We start from the raw sequence: 18,757 nt of genomic DNA, 5'->3' as shown, positions 1-18,757 counted from the left end.
ATTCTTACACAGTGAGAAAACACGTTTTGAACACCAAGCTTCAACAACCCATTCCCTGTCAAACCTAGCTAAGCACCCCCCAGTCTGGAGAGGAAGAGATGTACATGCTGAGTATATACACCTTTAGCTTAAGCTTCTTGTGGGCAGGAATCATGTCTACTTTCCCAAGGGCTTAGTACAGTGCTTTGCACACAGTGCTCAATAAATAACATTGATTAATTGTGACTCTACGTGACAGGTAACTTATATGTAGGACGCTAAGAACTGGTAGTATCATCGAATTTGGGGTAAAGTTGCAACCACTTGCCTGTGGTACAGATTTGGGGATACTTAGAAAGAGGATCCTTGCTACATTTATAAACTATCTGAACAATTTTACTCCAAAAATGTTTTTGGTTTTTTTTGCACACTACCATTTATCAGCGGACTACATATAAGTTGCCCCTAGGCATACTGTGCAGAGTACCAAACAAAGCCTGAAGTGAATTTCTCAGCAATCAATTAGCACCTTACTCAAATGAAGCCCAAATATTTCTCCTTAGTAACAAGGCTCATAGTAACGGCTATTACAAAGTGACCTCCATCCAACATGCATTTCATCCAGATGAATTTTATGTTTTTCCCAGCACAAATGACCAATGAACTAACAGAAAGAACAATTTAATCAGCAGGCCCCTTAGATAAAACCCCTCCTCTCCCCCCTCAGATATTTGGAAAATTTCGACAAGCTCTCAAACATGATCGGGAAACATAATTTCATCAATGATTAATGGAAATTGTATTTGATAAAACTCTCTTCATTCCACCCCTAAGAAAGAGCAGAGCATGCCCAAAAAACTGGAAAGGAAAATGTCTAACACTAGCAAATCTCCATGCAATACATGTCTCTCTCACATTAAGCTTCATTAGAAACAATGGTGCTTCAGGGCATTGTAGCTACTGACTCTCATGCTCCAATCAGAGATATATGCAAGAGCCCATTTGTTTTCAGCAGGCTTTCAGCAACCAGAGAGAGTGCTTGAAATGAGCCTGCTCCTATTTCTTTGTGAAACACTGTTGACATCCAAAAGAACCAATTCAACCCAAATGATGTCTGTTCTCATCAAGGATGGTGAGCTTTTCTGGAATTATAAGCTGGTCAGGGTGAGCTGCTTTGCAGTTCGATCAGCAGGTTGTCCTTGAAACCGACATTTCATTAAAATGTTTGGGCAAACTTTGGAGGCAAAAACAAACAAAAACACTAGCCCTGGAGAACTGGAAAGAGTAAAGCTAAGCCTGAGTTCTCACATACATTGGAAATGTTGGGAATATAAACATCTTGAGTTCACAGTCCTACAGCATTCTCTACAGTGGTTTCAAATTCAAAGACATAAACAGGGTGGGGGAGGTGGGGTGGGGAAGGAAGGGGAAGGTGGATAACGGCGAGACATACTTTCATCATCTTCTTCGGAAACTTTTTGACTGTCTTGTCCTTCTCCGGACTCCTGGTTCAGGCTCAGCATTCGTTCTTTTCCCTTTTTATATTTCTGTTGTCTGGCCTTAATGCGATCCATCCTAATGAAAGGAAACAGCACCAGTGACATAGGCGATAGAGGCATGTGCTATCATCCCCTCCTTGGGAGATTGGTCCATCAAACTTAAATACTTCCCTCTCTGGATGGAGCAGGGCATACCCCCTGGGGATTTTTTTTAATGGCATTTGTTAAGCGCTTACTATATGCAAAGCACTGTTCTAAGCGCTGTGGGGGATACAAGGTCATCAGGTTGCCCCACGTGGGGCTCACAGTTTTAATCCCCACTTTGCAGATGAGGTAACTGAGGCACAGAGAAGTTAAGTGACTTGCCCAGAGTCACACAGTTGACAAGCAGCAGAGTCGGGAATAGAAGCCATGACCTCTGACTCCCAAGCCCGGGCTCTTTCCACTGAGCCATGTCATGGACATGTGTGGGTTCACAATGGGGGAACCTGATGCGGTAATGGTAATCACTGGGAGATGTTACTTGGGAAATAGAGAGGTAACAGGGAGCCTAAACTTGCCCCAGGTTGGATGGGGGGAGGGAAGGAAAATCAGTGGTGGGATAGGATTTAAGGGGGCTAGGGGATGTGGTTTCCACCCTGCTTAGTGCAAGGGCATTCATGGAGTGCTTGAGTAGAAGGTACTCCGGGCAGTCAGGGGAACCGGATGGCTCATGACCTAGGGCAGGTGGGGCAGAGGACAGTCTTCCTGGAGATTACGTCTGCTGTAAAGGCTGCTGCTGCCAAAATCAGCTAGACAGGAATCAACAGGTGCTCTGGGAGGGCTGAGAAAGGGTGGCGGTGCCAGTTCATTTGTATATATTTTTATTACCCTATTTATTTTGTTAATGAAGTGTACATCCCCTTGATTCTATTTATCGTGATTAAATTGTCTTGTTTTTGTCTGTCTCCCCCAATTAGACTGTAAGCCCGTCAATGGGCAGGGATTGTCTCTATCTGTTGCCGAACTGTACATTCCAAGAGCTTAGTACAGGGCTCTGCACATAGTAAGCGCTCAATAATTCATTCATTCATAATATGAAATGAATGAACTCTGCTGTCCAGGTCAGGGGATTCTATGCCTGAGGCAGGCAGGGGCAGATTAGGGAAGGGGCAGAGGGAAGCCACGCTCAGGGTCTCTGGACGGGGCTCAGGCTTCATCATGTAGATGCCCCTCTGCTTCCGTAGAGCAAGGCAGACCTTCAGGGCATCGGAAAATAATCAAAACAAGGATAATATTAATGTCTGTCTCCCCCTCTAAACTATAATGATAATAATAGCGGTATTTGCTAAGTGCTTACTACGAGCTAAGCACTGTTCTACGTGCTGGGGAAGATACAAGACAATCAGGCCAGTTACAGTCCCTGTCCCACATGAGGTTCACAGTCTAAGGAGGAGGGAGGAGAGGTATTTTATCTGCAGGCAAATGGGAAAGCTGGGATTAGAACCCATGTCCTCTGCCTCCCGGGCCCTGTGTTTTTTTCCACTAGATCAACCTGCTCCTGCAAAGTCTGGGCTGAGAGCACCTGGACTGTACTTTCAGAGAGAAGCAGATGGCAGAAAGCTTGTGGTGCAACGGGAGCGCAGGGGCAAATGGAAAATTCCTTTCCCTTTATAACCTGGAGATAGATTTCTGAAGAAGGCCCCATACAGTGGTTCAGTCTAACTCTGCTGTCTTCAACAACTTTAGCCTGAGGAGAACTAGCAGGACTGCTTCTGACAGAGGAGAGCTCACCTCCTCCAAGAGGCCTTCCCAGACTGAGCTTCCCCTTTTCCCTCTGCTCCCTCTGCTGCCTCTCTGCCCCCCCCTTCACCTCCCCTCAGCTAATCCCCCTTTCCCCCCTTTCCTTCTGCTCCTTCCCCTCCCCTCAGCACTGTGCTCATTTGCTCATTCCAAAACTGAGCTCCTTATCTTCCCTCCCAAGCCCTGTCCTCTTCCTGACTTCCCTATCACTGTGGACGGTACGACCATCCTTCCCGTCTCTCAAGCCCACAACCTTGGTGTCATCCTTGACTCAGCTCTCTCATTCACCCCACACATCCAATCCGTCACCGAGACCTGCCGGTCTCACCTTCACAATATCGCCAAGATCCGCCCTTTCCTCTCCATCCTAACGGCTATCTCACTGGCGCAGGCTCTTATAATATCCCGGCTGGATTATTGTGTCAGCGTTCTCTCTGATGTCCCTTCCTCCTATCTCTCCCTACTCCAATCTATTCTTCATTTTGCTGCCCGGCTCATCTTCCTGCAGAAACGCTCTGGCCATGTCACTCCCCTTCTTAAAAACCTCCAGTGGTTGCCTGTCAACCTCCACATGAAACAGAAACTTCTCACTCTAGGCTTCAAGGCTCTCCATCACCTTGCCCCCTCCTACTTCTCCTCCCTTCTCTCTTTCTACTGCCCACCCCATAGGCTCCACTCCTCTGCCTCCCACCTCCTCACCGTCCCCCATTCTCTCCTATCCTGCCATCGACCCCTGGGCCACGTCCTCCCACTGTCCTGGAATGCCCTCCTTCCTCACCTCCGCCAAACTCACTCTCTTCCCCTCTTCAAAGCCCTACTGAGAGCTCACCTCCTCCAAGAGGCCTTCCCAGACTCAGCTTTCCCTTTTCCCTCTGCTCCCTCTGCTGCCTCTCTGCCCCCCCTTCACCTCCCCTCAGCACCTTTCCCCCCCTTTCCTCTGCTCCTCTTCCTCTCCCTTCCCCTCCCCTCAGCACTGTGCTTGTCTGTTCATTTGTATATATTTTTATTACCCTATTTATTTTGTTAATGAGATGTACATCACCTTGATTCTATTTACTGCTATTGTTTTTGTCTGTCTCCCCCGATTAGACTGTAAACCCGTCAATGGGCAGGGATTGTCTCTATCTGTTGCCGAATTGTATATTCCAAGCGCTTAGTACAGGGCTCTGCACAAAGTAAGCGCTCAATAAATGCTATTGAATAAATGAATGAATGGAAACATGGAATCAGCCCAAGGCCCCACCTTAGGACTGGGCCAATTCCTGCTTTGGACCCAACTCTATCTTCCTTTCTGGGGTGCAGGAGAGAGAACCTGTGCTGTGAGGTGACAATGGGGAAACTCACTGCTTCCATGAGTGAGGCAACTCACTGCTTCCATAAGTGAGGCCAGGTCCTGATCTGGTTCACTTGAGGCTTCAAGGTTTCAGGGTCCCTAAAACCCTCTAGTTCATTCATTCATTCAATCATATTTATTGAGCGCTTACTGTGTGCAGAGCACTTTACTAAGTGCTTGGAAGGTACAATTCGGGCAACAGAATCGGCAGGAATCTAGTGAATCAGCAGGGCTGACTCTGAGGAGCCTGAGTTCAACCACTTCTTGGCCACAACCAGAACATGTCTCCACTCCCACCTCCCCACTTCTAGACTGTGAGCCTGTTGTGGGCAGGGATTGTCTCTATTTGTGCTGAATTGTATTTCCCAAGCGCTTAGTATAGGGCTCTGCACACAGTAAATGCTCAATAAATACGATTGAATGAATGAACATACAATGGACAAACATGTACATATCTATAATTTATTTATTTATATTAAAGTATGTCTCCCCCTGTAGACTATAAGCTCATTTTGGGCAGGGAATGTGTCTGTTTAGTGCTGTATTGTACTCTCCCAAATGCTTAGTACAGTGCTCTGCACACCATAAGTGCTCAAGAAATACGATTGACTGACTGACTGACTAACGGGATGGAAATTATAGGGAAAGGGAAAGGAAGACCGAAGCATCCATACTGTCTCTTTAGTTGGTCCATCGATTTTTTCTCCTCTTCAATTCTGGCTTTCACTGCTTTCACAATGGTGGCCTGAAACAGCTCGGCGCCTCTGCAGGGAAATTGGAGAACAAGAGAGACAGTCAGTGAATTCCTAAGCTCCTCTTCCCCCATTAATGTTCAGAATGTCTCAAAACTTGGAGATAAGCTGGAAGCCAGGAACCCAGAAGGAGACAAGGAACCCTCAGAGAAAACCATGTTTCTCTTAAAAAAAAAAATCCCTGTATCTGCCGGTGCAGTGCAGAAAGTAGCAGAATGGCAAAAAAGGGATGATCATTTTACCACTTCCTGTTCATAAGGTCCTCCCCCTTGCTAGCCAGCCTACTCCAGTGGTGGTCCTCCACATTCTATGTTCCTCAACGCTCACCCCGTTGCAACCGACCCCAATATGTGTAGGCCCAGTCACAGCCCACACCTGAGAGCTACTGTGTGAAACACTCTGGTCTAGCTTGGCTGTCTTCTTTCTCTGAGGCAACAAAAGTCATATCAGAGTACGGCCTGATACGGCCTTCGCCGAGGGGTCCCTGGCTCAGGAAAGAGGAGGTCATTTGACTGCTCCCTTTATTCATCCCCCATCCCAGCCCCACAGCACTTATGTACATATCTGTAATTTATTTATTTATGTTAATGTCTGCCTCCCCCTCTAGACCGTAAGCTCACTGTGGGCAGGGAATGTGTCTGTTTATTGTTGTATTGAACTCTCCTAAGTGCTTAGGACAATGCTCTGCTCACAGTAAGCGCTCAATAAATACGACTGACGGCTTATGCAATTCATTCATTCAGTCGTATTTATTGAGCGCTCACTGGGTGCTGAGCACTGTACTAAGCACTTGGAAGAGTTCAAAATAACGATCAACAGACACGTTCCCTGCCCACAATGAGCTTACAGTTTAGAGACCCCAAGTGCCTGCAGTGGTGTTTGGGGTGAGGCAGACTATACCACAGAACGCAAGATGGCTGCTTCCCTTTCCAATCCACCCCAGGCTCCTGCCACCACGCAGCCACCAGGGCCCATTTGAGCGATCGTACTGTGGGGTTCTAGTTACCGATGCGGTGCTCTTCAGAGAGTTGACAAACAAGAGTTACACTTTGGGGGAAACCCCTTACCCACATTATAACGGTGGAAACATTAGGTCTCCACGGAGGTGGGCTAGGTTCGGGAAAGGAGGGAAGATTTGTCGTTACGGTGCCTCTACGGACCACATTTATTTTCAAGAAGACAACCTGGTTGTACCTGTTTGTCCCTGACACGTAAGTTTCCACCGTCCAGAATCAGTAATTATAACCGTAACATCTTTCAAAGGCTGCAGTAGACATAAGGTTATCAGTCAAAAACAACCCCTGTTCCACATGGGGCTCAAAGTCCCCATTTATCCTCATTAAAAGAAGTAGAAACTCAGGAACAGAGAGGTGTTCCAAGTCAGTCCACAGGCTAATGCCTGAGCAGGGATTAGAACGCAGGTCTAACTCCCAGTCCCGTGCTCCACCGCCCGACCGCGCTGAACGTTACCTTGATGCTAGGATCTGTGAAGCTTTGATATCTGCCACCACGTGTAGGAAATAATAGCTCATGAAAACTCTTCTTTGCAGCAATAGGAAGGCAAAGCAGATGCTGTCCCAGATGATTCCTGCCTCACCACTTGGCAATTTACAGTTTTTATCATTGGTCGCTAGAATGGCAGCCACACAAAGGAGACCTGCGTAAGGATCCTAATCCATTTTTATGGTTTATTGCTTGTATGTTCACCTACATGCCCAAAAGTAGTTTGGCCTTGGAACCTCAGAGCCAGAGGGATGCACAATGACTGGCCAAGTAATCAAATGAGGATTAAAACATGGAACATCTCATGCCATTCAGTGCCATACTCCTTACCTCAAAAATAATGAAATAATAATAATTATGGTATTTGTTAAGCGTTCACTCTGTGCCAGGCACTGTACTAAAACAGGGAGGGGAGATACAAATAAATCAGGTTGGATATAGTCCCTGTCCCACATGAGGCTCACAAATCCAACTCCCATTTTACAGATGGGTGAACTGAGGCATTGACAAGTGAAGTGACTTGCCCGGGGTCACACAGCAGATAAGTAGTGGAGCTGGGATTAGAACTCATGACCTTCTGACTCTCAAGCCCATGCTCTATCCATTATGCCATGCTTCTTTCGCTGTCAGTCCCTTACTCATGCCCTCCCTCCTGCCTGGAACTCCCTCTGCTATCACAAACAACAGACTAGCACTCTCCCCATCTTCAAAGCCCTACTAAAATCATATCTCCTCCAGGAAGCCTTCCCTGCTAATACTCTCCTCTCCCCTGCTTATTCGCCTACCTTCTGTGTCATCTACGTGCTTGGGTCTACATACCCTAAATACTTTGATAGTCATTTCACCCCCAGTCCTTGTGCACGTTGCCACTTTCCCTAACTGTAATTTATTTCAATATATGTCTCTCCAACTAGACTGTAAGCCCTCTGAGGGCAAGGATTGTGTGTCCCAATTCGTGGCTCAGTGAAAAGAGCCCGGGCTTGGGAGTCAGAGGTCATGGGTTCGAACCCCTGCTCTGCCACTTGTCAGCTGTGTGACTGTGGGCAAGTCACTTCACTTCTCTGTGCCTCAATTCCCCCATCTGTAAAATGGGGATTAAGACTGTGAGCCTCACATGGGACAACCTGATTACCCTGTATCTACCCAAGTGCTTAGAACAGTGCTCTGCACACAGTAAGCACTTAACAAATACCAACATTATTATTATTATTCTCCCAAGCATTCAGTGCAGAGCTCTGCAAAGAGTAAGCACTCCATAAAGACCATTAATGGATTTATTGATTGGTGCCATACCATGTGCTTCATTCATGAGGAAGATCTTCCTTGCCAACACAGCAGTTTCTGAGGTCCTAATGATCTTGGATAAACTATTGTTTGCAGTGAAATGCACCCATAGTCTCTGAGCCTCTGTCACCAAGAGGACTGATTCAATAGCTTCCTAACTCCAGACCAAGGGCTTCTTCTAATTCCCAAGTCCACACTTTTTCTCCTTTCCCTACTAAGGGCAGTCAGCAAGGGACTACCTTTTCAGCGGCACACTGAAGAGTGAGTTATTGGTCAAGCCCTGGACTTTTCAGCCACATCTACTGTCTATAGTGTACGGGGCAAACCTCACCCCCATTAACATTTTCTTCCACTGTAAAGGACTATAAAGAAGCAAGCGTGCTCACTTGTGGGTGTCATTCTCTTAACCATCTATTTCACCAAGCTGCTCAAACCTCATTTGCTCAAGTATAAAATGAATCTCTCCTTTCCAGTCTTTTATGATAGCTGGGATTATTCTTCTATCTAGAAAATGTCTCTAAGAAAAATGGAAGTACTGAAAATAAACCAGAAGACATGCAAGATAGTTGCTTTTCATACTTACGGATGTTATAACCTTTGACGGTGCAGGCCAGACTAAATGCTTGAATCAACCAACAACTGTTTTTAATTAATGATTCAATGTAGCCACAAGCTCCTAGCTGGAAAACAGAAAGGTGAATCTATGAACTTGGCACAACAGAAGAGGGGTTAATACACCTTGCCCCTGGGGTTCCATGGTTACTGGCTCTATTTGGGAGACAATGTTCCAGAAGGTCTCTAGGGCTCAACTCTCCCCTGGCACAGTGAGAAGCTCGGCACATAGGAAGGTGGTTCCACAAAGGATTGCTGTCATTATGAACAACGATCCGTTTATCCGGCAAAGCCCTCCAAGATAAGCGGATCGTTTGCCACAGTTTTCTGCTACCTCATCAATCGTCTATGTGACTTAAACTCTGTTAGTCGCCAGCCTAGAGACAAAGGCGTGGAGCTGGGGCGGAGGGAGATGGGACATTCTGGTGAACCTGGCTTCTATCTCTCTCTCAGTGGCCTCTCTGTCCCCTTCCATTGACACTTCCCCTCCCAGAGCCCCCATCTACTTCCTCTTCCTCTTAGACACTGGGGCTGGGGGTTATGGAGGAGAATGTCCCAGGCAGGGTGATCCCCTCCAGAGGAGCGATGACAGAACCACTCCAGATGAAACTTGCAGAAACGGTGGCAATAAAAGGCCCCAGGATCCCCCGAGGAGCCAGAGCAGGCATTGTGAGGCTCATGGAGATTAGTGTGGTGGGGCAACAGGGCTGAAGATGAGGAAGGATACAGATTTGAATTTGACAGAATCATTCACTCTCTCGCCATCTCTTTATCCCACGATCATAATAATTGTAGTATATGTTAATGATTATAATAATAATAATTATGGCATTTGTTAAGCACTATGTGCCAGGCACTGTACTAAGTGCTGGAGTAGATACAAGCAAATCGGATTGGATACAGTCCCTGTCTCACGAGGGACAGGGGGCTCACAGTCTCGATCTCCGTTTTACGGAAGAGGTAACCGAAGCCCAGAGAGATGAAGTGACTTCCCCAAGGTCACACGGCAGACATGTGGCAGAGCCGGGATTAGAGTCCATGACCTTTTGACTTCCAGGTCCGTGCTCTATCCACTACGCCTCGCACTATGATGTCGCTGCCTCAGAAGATTGGCGGATCTTCCAATCAATCAAATCCTGTCTGCAGGTACCGATTAGAGGACTTGGTTCGTGAGGGTGTAGTAAGTCAGCCGCTTCAACTGGACGGAGGACAATCAGATGTGAGCGCCTGAAGATGTCCACGATCCAATCAAATGGACGTCAGGCAATGAGCACTTAACTAAGAGCTTGGGAGAGAACAATACAACAAGAGTTGGCGGTAACGATCCCTGGTCACAAGGAGCTGCCCTATTCTGCCATCGAGGTCAGGTGCCTTGTGTCGGACTTTTCACTGCCCTGGGTGGGGAATGGAAAAACTCTGGAACAAGAGATGATCACTGGGATACCTAAGGGACATGCTCTAGGACTGTGTTAGATTTACACACTTTCATAAAATGGCCCCCGTGACATCATCACATTACTACGCACGCCTGGCATAATCACGCGAGATACCATGTGAATCTCTATGACCGGTACATGGTGTCGGCCACCAATGGGCATCCTCTCGTGTGAAGAAGAATGTGACTGACTCCAACCTGCCCTAGCACAGTCCCTCTGGAGGCTTCCTCAGCCCAGCTGCACACCAATAGCCCAAAGTCCTAATGTTGGGAGGTGGGATTCTTTTCCATGGGCCCATAAACATGATCAAGCCTTCCCTATGGACCTTTTGAGCTGCCGTCTTCTCTCACTTTCACTGTGTGCTAAATCCATGCAGCCAATTACAGTGTGCCATTAGTAAGCAAAAGAGAACACTCTGCAATCCCAACATCCTATTTCAACAAGAGAGGGTGCCATTTTGAAAGAACAGCGCAGAAATACTGACTGCCAGTAAGCTGCTTTAGATCCAGTTACACCAAGAGCGATTGGAATGGTAACAGTCACTTTGCAATTTATCCCATCCTATGAATCTGAGGTGGTTGGGATGAATCAGAAGGCATGACTTCATCCTGACTTGCTTTCTCTATTCACCCCCCACCAACAACCCCATAGCACTTGTGAACGTTTCTGTAATTTATTTATTTATATTAATGTCAGTCTTCCCTTCTAGACTAAGCTCGTTGTGGGCAGGGAATATGTCCGTTATATTGTTGTTTGTACTCTCCCAAGCACATAATATAGTGCTCTGCACACAAAAAGTGCTCCATAAAAACGATTGATTGATATACTCAATCTAGCTTAGTAAACAAGGTAAAATGAATTTGGTGCCTTAATTTGATTCCGTCTAAACAAATCTCAGAAAGGTGCTGGGCATTACTGAGTCCTGTGTTACGATGTTCAGAGTTTCTTAAGTATTCTTAAAAGACTGTTTATTCTTCACGTTGACCCCCCAAAAAGGGTAAGGAACTGAACTGAATTGTAGCAGGAGTCACTTACTGACAGAATGTTTTTCATGGTGATCACAAAAACGTTGTAGGCAATCAGCCAGTCCCAGTAACGCAGAATGCTTCTGATGGGTTTCAGCAGCAAATCTCCTCCGAAGAGCAAGAAATAAAAACATGCCACCAGGTACCCCATGCAAAAAATGCTGATCCTGGTTGTTCCCGTAATGAAGATGATTGTCAGCACGAACCAGAAGAGATAGCTAAAGATGACCACTTTGTACATGTCTAAATAAGACCTGTAACACAAACAAACAGCAATGTAGGAGGGAAAGTAGCATTATTTGCTAATCGTAATAATTGTGGTATTTATGAAGGGTTTACCAAGTGCCAATCGCTATATTAAGCATTGAGGTGGATTTAGATAGGTCAGACACAGTCTCTATCCCACATGGGGCAAGCAGTCAAGCACACTGGCCTCACCTCGCTACTCTCCTACTACAACTCAGCCCACACACTTCACTCCTCCAATGCTAACTTTTTCAGTGTACCTCGATCTTGTCTATCTCGCCGCCGAGCCCTCGCCCACATCCTGCCTCTGTCCTGGAATGTCCCTCCTCCTCAAATCCGACAGACAATTACTTCAAAACCTTATTGAAGCACATCTCCTCCAAGAGTCCTTCCCTGACTGAGTCCTCCTTTCCTCTTCTCCCACTCTCTTCTGCGTCATCACGACTTGCTCCTTTTACTCATCCCCCCTCCCAGCCCCGCGGCACTTATGTCCATATCTGTAATTTATTTATATTAATGTCTGTCTCCCCCTTTTAGACTATGAGCCCGCTGTTGGGCAGGGATTGTCTCTATCTGTTGCTGAATTGTACATTCCAAGTGCTTAGTGATTGATTGAATGAATGAATGAATTTGTTGTGGGCAGGGAATGTGTCTGCTTATTGTTGTACTGAGCTCTCCCAAGTGCTTAGGGCAGTGCTCTGCACACAGTAAGTGCTCAATAAATATGACTGACAATGAATGAATCAATGAATAAAGGGTAGGGAGCAGAGGTTTCAAATCCCAATTTTAGAGATGAAACTGAAACTCGGAGAAATCATCGTCACAGGTATTTATTGAACATTTACTGAGTGCAGGGCACTGTACTAAGCACATAGCAGGTAAGTAGGTAAGTAGGTAAGTAGGTACGTGGTAGAGTTGGGATTAGAATCTAGACCCTCTTACTCCCAGGTCTGTGCTCTTTCCACTAGGCCACACAGCTTAACTTGCTTATTTAACTTGCTTAACTTGCAGAAAAAAGTAACTTTCACCCCATTGCGGTTTGAATCATCTTCCTCAATAATAATTTTGGTATTTGTTAAGCGCTTACTATGTGTCAGGTACCATACTAAGCTCTAGGTTGATAGAGGCTAATCAGGTTGGACACAGTCCCTGTCCCACATAGGGCTCCCAGTCTCAATCCCCATTTTACAGATGAGATGAGAGGCACAAAGAAGTTAAGGGACTTGCCCAAAGTCACACAGCAGACAAGTGGCAGAGCTGGGGTTAGAACATAGGTCCTCTGACTCCCAAGCCCACACTCTGTCCACTAGGCCATGTTTCTTCTTCATTGTGCAGCAGTCTTAGTGGGTGAAGTTGAATGTGCAAACCCCCTTGGTTCCAAAATGAAACCACCCTTGGTGATGTATGAATATTTTCTGACTTTGGTGAGCTTCAGTATGTCAAGTAAGCTGCTAAAAATAGCTTTCCTGATCAATTTGAAAAGATCTTATACAAAGGAAATAAAATAAACTTTCCCAGCTTGCAAAAATGCAACTTCTGGGGCTGATGTTTCCTGAAGGTGGCCTGTGAGAAAAACTAATTTACACTTACTATTTCCAATGGTGTTCTCACAGTGGAACTTAAGGGCTTTCTTGTGCCATGTGCATGAAGAACTTTGGGAACAAACCTTTCATTTTCAAGGGTCATTTCATTTGAAATTCAAGTAGCCTACTGGGTACCCCCGATTGGTTCTAACTGTGGTCAACCTCTTTCAAAGAACTAGGCCCAAGGTATTTTCTAAATGAAAATGTCTTGGCTCAAGGCCAAAGAGGTAGCAGCCACTTTAGAAGACTGAGAAGGTTGTCACTATGAGCTGGGCAGCCTAATGCAGGGGTGAGGAGCCTGAAAACTGCTCAACTCCCTTCTGCGTCACCCTGACCTACTCCCTTTATTCATCGCCTCTTCCAGCCCCATAGAACTTACATATATAATTTATTTATAGTAATGGCTGTCTCCCTCTCAAGACTGTAAGCTAACTGTGGGCAGGGAACCTGCCTGTCATATTGTTAAACTGTACTCTCCCAAGCAGTTAGTACAGTGCTCTGCACACAGGAATAATAATAATAATAATAATGTTGGTATTTGTTAAGCACTTACTATGTGCCGAGCACTGTTCTAAGCGCTGGGGTAGACATAGGGGAATCAGGTTGTCCCACGTGGGGCTCACAGTCTTAATCCCCATTTTACAGATGAGGGAACTGAGGCCCAGAGAAGTTAAGTGACTTGCCCACAGTCACACAACCGACAAGTGGCAGAGCTGGGATTCGAACTCATGAGCCCTGACTCCAAAGCCCGTGCTCTTTCCACTGAGCCACGCTGCAATAGATAGGATTGACTGACTGACTGCTCCTTCAGCCACAGGGTTCTTGCGCTCTTATTGTATTCACCCCTGTCTTATGGCCACTTCCCAAGCCCCCACCCCAAGTTTCTCCCCATCAAGACCATGAGCTCTTGTTTATCCATCAATTTATCTTCCCTGGGGCTTTAGCACAGTGCTTTGCCAATGGAAAGTGATCAATAAATGCCACTGGATGAATGAATCAATCAGTGGTACTTATTTAGTGCTTACTGATTGCAGAGTACTGTATTTAGAGCACTTTGAAAAGTAAAATAGAGTAGGTAGGATGGATCTCTGCCCTCCTCAGCTTAACAACTAGCAAGGAGTTTACAGACTAGTGAAGGAGCTTACCTACCCACTGTAAGCTCAATGTGGGAGGGAACGTGTCCACTAATCCTATTGTATTGTATACTCCCAAGTGCTTAATACAGTGCTCTGCACATAATAAGTGGCCAATAAAAACCACTGATTGATCAACTGTGCCTTGCTCTTGTCTCTCCTGACATCAACCCCTAGCTCTTGCTCTCCCTCCTGCCTGGAGCTCCCTTTCCTTTCATATCCACAGACAAGCACTCTCGCCATCTTCAAAGCCCCACTAAAATCATAGCTCCTCCAGGAAGCCTTCCCTGACTAGCCTCTCATCTCCACATCCTATTGGTCCTCCTTTCTTTATCGCCCTTGGCCTTGGATCTGTACCGCTAACCACTTTGAAACTCTTCTCTCCACCAGCCACCAGCCCCTCAGCCCTAATGGACATAACCTTATAATCTGCTGCTTTCCCTATGGGTAATGTATTTCAGTGTCTGTCTCTCCCCTTTATATTGTAAACGCCTTGAGGGCAGGGTAGACAAGATCCCTGCCTACTCTATTGTATTGTACTCTCCCAAATGTCTAGTACAGTGCTCTGCACACAGAAAGAGCTCTATAAAAGCCAATAACTGAGAGGGAAAGGTTATGGTTTCTATTTGGTGGCAATGGGGTGATTCATTTATTTTCTTTTTAATGACATTTGTTAAGCACTTACCATGTGCCAGGCACTGTACAAGGTACTAAGTAGATACAAGATAATCAGGATGGACATAGTTTGGGTCCCACATGGGGTTTACAATCTTAATCCCCATTTTACAGATGGAGAAACTGAGGCACTGAGATGTGAAGTGACTCGCCTGAGATCACACAGCAGATAAGTGGTGGAGCTGGAATTAGAACCCAGGTCCTTTGGCTCCCAGGATTGTGCTTAACTAATGACGTGGCAGTCCTGATTTTGTGTAATAGTGCCAAAGTTATGATTAACAACACACCAACTAAAATGCCATTCACATCTGGCAAGAACCTTCTTTTGAATCTAATGATAATAATTATAATTAAAATAATAATTATGGTATTTGTTAAGTGCTTTGTAACAGGCACTGTACTAGCACTAGAGTGGATACAAGCAAATCAGGTTGGACACAGTCCCTGTCCCATGTGGGGCTCAAAGTCTCAATCCCCATTTTGCAGATGAGGTAACGGAGGCCCAGAGAAGTGAAGTGACTTTCCCAAGGTCACCCAGAAGACAAGTGGTGGAGCTGGATTCTAGTCAGTGTGAGGATAAATTCTGGGATTAAAGGATGCCTAGGGTCTCATTTAGCTTTTCGTTCTCCTGCAGAATCAACCTGAGGCTCCTGTTAATAGTAGAACTGACCCCCAAATAAGTCACATTCCCCAGGTACAGATTTTCCCAGGAGATGGGGAATGAGAAGTGTCACATCGAATCAACAGAGAAAGAGAAAACTGCCACGGCCCCCTCTATAACAGCATTTTCCAGGAAAGAACTTCCCTAGGGACAACTTGACTTTAGAAAATATACTCCAAAACCACCGACGGTTGTCCTTCCCTCTTCTGACTATTGTCTTTAAGGCTGGCAATCAGCTCTCTCCCTCCTCCTTATCTACTCTCCTTTCCTACTATACTTCAGCTAGTAATCTCGCCACTGACCTCTTGCTCACCACCTTTCCCTACCTGGAATTTTCCCTCCTTTCATTTTCAATAAAATGCAGCTCTCCCCATCTTCAAAATCCTTCTGAAATCACATCTCCTGCAGAGGTCTTTCTCCAATTAATCTCCTCTGGGTCTGCATTTCTGATTATCTCTGTCAAGACTGATGGAAGCAGCATGGTCTAGGGGAACGAGAAAGGGACTGAGGATGTCTGGGTTCTAATCCCAGCACTGGAAATTGCTTGCTAACTATTTAACTTCTCTGGGCCTCAGTTTCCTCATCAGTAGAATGAGGATCAAATACCTGTTCTCCCTCCTACTTATTCATCCAATCATATTTATTAAGCGCTTACTCTGTGCAGAGCACTGTACTGTTTGGGAAAGTACAATACAACAATAAACAGTACATTCGCTGCCCACAACGTGCTCACAGCGTGGCTCAGTGGAAAGAGTCCGGGCTTGGGAGTCAGAGGTCATGGGTTCGAATCCCAGCTCTGCCACTTGTCAGCTTTGTGACTGTGGGCAAGTCACTTCACTTCTCTGTGCCTCAGTTACCTCATCAGGAAAATGGGGATTAACTGTGATCCTCACGTGGGACGACCCGATTACCCTGTATGTCCCCCCAGCACTTAGAACAGTGCTCTGCACATAGTAAGTGCTTAACAAATACCAACATTATTATTAGAGGAGTGACAGACATCAATACAAATGAATAAAATTACAGATCTATACATAACTGCTGTGGGGCTGGGAGGGGAAGAGAACAAAGGGAGCAAGTAAGGGTAATGCAGAAGGGAGTGGGAGATGAGGAAAGTGGGGTTTAATCTGGGAAGGCCTCTTGGAGGAGATGTGCCTTCAATAAGGCTTTGAAGCGGGGGAGAGTAAGTGTCTGTTGGATTTGAGGAGAGAGAGCATTCCAGACCAGAGGCAGAATGTGTGCCAGGGGTCAGTGGTGAGACAGGCGAGATCGAGGCACAGTGAGAAGATTAGCACTGGAGGAGTGAAATATGTGGGCTGTGTTGTAGAAGGAAAGAAACGAGGTGAGGTAGGAGGGGGCAAGGTGATAAATTGCTTTAAAGCCAATGTGAGCCTCATGTAGTACAGGGACTGTGTTCAATCTGATCAACTTGCATCTACTCCAGAGCTTAGAACAGTATTTGGCATTAAATAAATACTTAACAAATATCTTTAATTATTATTATTATTTTTATAATAGAGCTAGTTGATACCGGCCCTCTAGGCTTCCCCGGCTAGGACCAAATACTCTCCCCATTTTATCCATCTTAACCCTCAGATCCTTCCCCGGCTGACCAGGACAACACTGCAGGAGCCCCTGAATAGTCCTCTGAACCCCTCCGCCTCTCAGAGACATAGCTGGGACTTGTTTCTAGCCTGCGCCTATCGATAGCTAGTTTTCGACAGACTACGTCACAAGCTTGGGGAGGTGGAAGCTTCCTGCCTGGACTCTCGCCCAGGGAGCATTCCTATATTAAAAATATTTATTGAGCGCTTACCGTGTGCAGAGCACCGTACTAAGCACTTGGGAGGGTATAACAACAAACAGACACATTCCCTGCCTACAACGAGCTTACAGTCTAGAAGGAAGATAGACATCATTATAAATAAATAAATTACAATATGGACGTAAGTGTTGTGGGGCTGGGAGCAGGGATGAATAAAGAGAGCAAGTCAGGGTGATGCAGAAGGAAAGGGAGAAGAGGAAAGGAGGGCTACCAGGGAAGGCCTCTTGGAGGAGATGGGCCTCAATAAGGCTTTGAAGAGACGGGGAGAGTCACCGTCAGTCGGATTTGAGGATTTGAGCTAAACCCAGACAGGGGAGGCATTTCCTTTACCGGCAGTGAATGAAGTCCGGCACAGGGTTGTGTTGACTAAAAGAGGCAGCGTCCAGGTTCATGCAAATTTCCACATTGTCCCCAGCCATGATGCGCACTGCAGCCTTATTTTCATCCTCAAAGGTCTGGCGCTGCAAGGAGGCACACAGCAGCAGCATGAAGTCATCTGGCAAGGCGAAGAAAAGAGTGAGAGCATCAGTGGCAAAATCCCGATTCCTGATGGCTAGCTAATAGTAGGTGGGGGAGGCAGGAATGGCTACACCAGATCATAACGAATGAGTCCCGCAAGCCCATATCATCTGTCATTAGCAGGCCCCAAATAATTCTCCCAGCCCTCCCCTTGGTTATTTTGGGAATCTGCAGATGTTCTTCCTGGGGAAAGCCATGGGAGAAATAGAAAGCATCACCATCTCGTGCATTGAACTACATGAAACCATTTCTCGGCATCCCCAGGGAATAGAGCCGGCTGCTCTTTCGGAAAAGATTTGAAACACACGCTGCCCATGACAGACTTAAGGGTGCGTATAAACCAGAGTGAGCGCGCTTGGCAGCTCAGCGCAGAAACACTTACAGACTAGGAAGACGGGGTTCGGCCGCACAATGAAATCTGGAAAGTATAGCCACTTTATGATGTTGGAGTTGAACTGGGCACTTGGATTTCTCCATGGGTAGTCTGAAGAAAGGTCGGTGGGGACAGGAAAAGAGAAAGGGTGCAAAAATGCAGTCAGTTGTCTGTAACACGACATCATCCCATTTCTGCCAAGCGGTCCCTTCTCAAAAGACTGGTGACTGCCAGAGCAAATGGCTCCTGGCAGAGAGAGCCCTCACCTTTACAAGGAGCCGGTGGGATGCCAATGCACATGAAGTACTGAAATGTGATGATGCAAGCCAGGAAGCAGCAATACTTGGGCCAAATCTCTGCAATAGCTTTCCTTCTTCGTCGATATAGAACAGCAATTAGCCAGCAGGCATGAATCATGGCGTAGAAATCCATTCGCTGGCCGATGACATTAACCGACATGAGGAAACAGGTCTGGGGGAGGGGAAGCAAAGGGGACTGTTAAGTTGGGAAGGGAAGAGCTCCTCCTTCTCCAGGCCG

At 46.2% G+C, this 18,757-nt stretch overlaps 1 protein-coding gene across 3 annotated transcripts in view; it reads right to left on the bottom strand.

Moving 5' to 3' along the window:
• Positions 1-18,757, bottom strand: part of PIEZO2 (piezo type mechanosensitive ion channel component 2) — a 522,557-nt gene that overhangs the window by 72,719 nt on the left and 431,081 nt on the right. For all 3 annotated transcript variants that reach the window (XM_029065631.2, XM_029065630.2, XM_029065632.2), the window contains 8 exons: positions 18,487-18,691; positions 18,230-18,331; positions 17,659-17,824; positions 11,216-11,459; positions 8,716-8,812; positions 6,816-6,975; positions 5,268-5,357; positions 1,433-1,554 (listed from right to left, as the gene is read on the bottom strand). In XM_029065631.2, the coding sequence (XP_028921464.1) occupies positions 1,433-1,554; positions 5,268-5,357; positions 6,816-6,975; positions 8,716-8,812; positions 11,216-11,459; positions 17,659-17,824; positions 18,230-18,331; positions 18,487-18,691 (1,186 nt within the window). The remainder of the gene's footprint in view (positions 1-1,432; positions 1,555-5,267; positions 5,358-6,815; positions 6,976-8,715; positions 8,813-11,215; positions 11,460-17,658; positions 17,825-18,229; positions 18,332-18,486; positions 18,692-18,757) is intronic.

This window comes from Ornithorhynchus anatinus, chromosome 5 (genome assembly GCF_004115215.2).
Source record: "Ornithorhynchus anatinus isolate Pmale09 chromosome 5, mOrnAna1.pri.v4, whole genome shotgun sequence".
In the NCBI taxonomy this organism is placed as follows: Eukaryota; Metazoa; Chordata; class Mammalia; order Monotremata; family Ornithorhynchidae; genus Ornithorhynchus; species Ornithorhynchus anatinus.
This window is presented reverse-complemented; position numbering and strand designations above follow the sequence as displayed.